Below are 2,500 nucleotides of genomic sequence, written 5' to 3'. Positions count from 1 at the left end.
GATAGGCAGTCTCCAGGAAGTTTTAGAGATTTATAAGGGAAGGCGAGACTTGCTACATCTTATGGCCATCCTGTGGTCACTTACGAATAAATTTATCACATCTGATAAGCACTAAATCGGAAATAATCAGTCTTTTGGAAGTTTGGGAGATTTATATGTAAGGGTGCGACTTGTTATATTTTGTTTCAATCGCTTAATTTTTTAGTAAATTCATGATATCTGATAAACATTATATGGAGGCGTGTAGTCCTCTTCATTATATTACCAAAATCAGTATTAGTGTTCGTTAAATAAGTACAAAGATATTGGTTAGTTACGAATATATGTTCACCTTATATAAGACTGCAAAGAAACGATATAACGAATATGGACAAATATCTTGGACCAGCACCGTTAGTGGATAACGCAAAGACGTTGCGGAACATATAAGGCCTTTAATTCCACAACATAAGATAATTGAGATCATCATGGATGACCTGACAGGCTGTGAAGTCTTATAGAGTGAGTTGTATCCTCGTATCCATGGCGCTATTATCAGAGAAACAATCACACCATCATATTAGGCTAAGGTTGGATTAATCACCAACGTGGCCACTTGCAATGAACCAGACGCTTCGCTCATCCTTATTCCTCTCTTACGTCCCGGCAAGTTTTATCACCATCCCTACCATTATTCATCCCTATGTCGATAGACAACCAACGCTTAACCTCACTAGATTCTTTAACTAACTAGCATCCACCTCTAACACCATTAGCTAGACTACAAACGTCTACCATACCCTCGCCCCTCACCCCTCACTGGGTGCGTAATATCAACTCATCCAAAACGCTTCCACAACCCATCAGCAAAAGACTCAATGCCCATTATTATACCAAACGAATTCGAGTGGAGAAAGAGAGAGCCGAGGATCATCGAGGGCCGAAGACTGGAGTTAGATCAAGGGACTAAATTACAGCGTTCGAGTCGATGTGGGATTAATTCAGTGCTTTACATAGCAATTGGTATCTCAAGAAGCCGTCCTTCGGATTCCATTATATCCCAACCCGAGGCACTTTCCCATTCGAAAACGACCCTTAGGACCACGGAGCATAAGACCCATGTTCGCGGCTTGGCGTGTTTGGCTTAAAAGTGATGGAGATGTGAATAACTGATTGGGTGGTAGGTGAAGCCATCATATTACTGTTCTCTGGAGACCACGATCCTCCCCAGCCTCCTTGTGTTCCCATACAGGCATAGACCTTTGTAATCATGGCCCTTAGGGGCGTTTGCCTTAATTAGGACCTCATTCTTTATGCAACCCTGCAACCGAATTAGGGCTCTCTCTCTTCGTGTCGTCCACCAACGAGCCCTCAGGGTCAACCCACCTAAGTTGTAACCCACCCTCAGTGCCTTTCCTGTTCCCAGAAATGGCCATCATATATATGCAGAATCACTATTTAGTTTTAAGTATAGTCTGCTCATTTGAACTTAGTGAAGATTTATTGTACAACACAAATTACATTACCCGTTAGGGAAAGACCTTGACCGAATGCACACATTGACAGAAGGAAAAATGAATTATGCAAATGATAAACTGTAGATCAGCGAACTCTAAAATTACAACAAAAATCAACATAATCACCGAAGATTTTTTGAGTTAGAAAATAATACACCTAGTGCAAGTTTTAAGAAGTCAATACGTTTGCGATTTCAGCGATTACCCCTACGGACCATAGTCACGAAGAATAGACAAAAGAATGAAGACATCTCCTGTCTCTCCTTTCTTCCTCTAAGACTCATTTTCGACTCTACTCCCAAGGATAGAGTCGCTGGTTATTGCCACCACAATGTAAACCTTAACAATCGAAGCACATATGGTATCTAAACCTAATTTACATAACAAAACATCTGCATCCTCATTGGCCGCGCGAGTTTGGGTGTCACTATTTGCAACGGAGGTCGAGGTGATGGCTGTTCGAACCCTGCCATCGGCGAGTTGAACCAAAGTCATGGTTAATTAAATTCAACGGAACAAAGTGCTCTATGAGGGGCACCGTCCTAGGCTCCTGATAGAAGGGAGTTTCGCTACGTTAAACCGAATCAGTCAATTACAAACGTCTGAAAAAAATCAACGTTTTCTACGAAATGACCTGAAACGTTTTCCATCTCAACAGAGGCTTAAGACACCAGGTACAGATCTATACATACATGTCGCCCGATGATTTTATTCATCCGGAATAACAGTATACTAATAAAATAGGGACCCTAAATGATCGATACCCCATTTTGTCCAAGTATGTGAACTAGATAGCTATCTGTATCTATATACCAAGAGCTTTTTTCCTCTTCATAAGGGAGGTAGCCAAATCAGACGCACGTACCTATTCCTTCCCATTTCACTCCCCTCCACCACCCTTTCCATCCCTCCCATCTCAGCTCCTCATGGATGATAGGTTATCCCTGCATCCGCCAACTACCCTGAGTCAAACACAATGCAGCAAGACACAGTACATCCACAAC

The 2,500-nt window shown here is 42.0% G+C and overlaps 1 protein-coding gene across 1 annotated transcript in view; it reads right to left on the bottom strand.

Annotated features, from left to right (window-relative positions):
- The window catches only part of LOC143032182 (uncharacterized), a 15,924-nt gene extending 15,302 nt beyond the window's left edge, over nt 1-622 (bottom strand). The window contains exon 1 of the mRNA XM_076196650.1: nt 584-622. Within this exon, the coding sequence (XP_076052765.1) occupies nt 584-622 (39 nt within the window). The remainder of the gene's footprint in view (nt 1-583) is intronic.
- Between the last annotated feature and the right edge of the window lie 1,878 nt (nt 623-2,500).

Source organism: Oratosquilla oratoria, chromosome 13, assembly GCF_046742065.1.
Source record: "Oratosquilla oratoria isolate Oo_2021 chromosome 13, ASM4674206v1, whole genome shotgun sequence".
In the NCBI taxonomy this organism is placed as follows: domain Eukaryota; kingdom Metazoa; phylum Arthropoda; class Malacostraca; order Stomatopoda; family Squillidae; genus Oratosquilla; species Oratosquilla oratoria.
The sequence above is the reverse complement of the archived record's forward strand: the minus strand, read 5'-3'. Positions and strand labels throughout refer to the sequence as shown.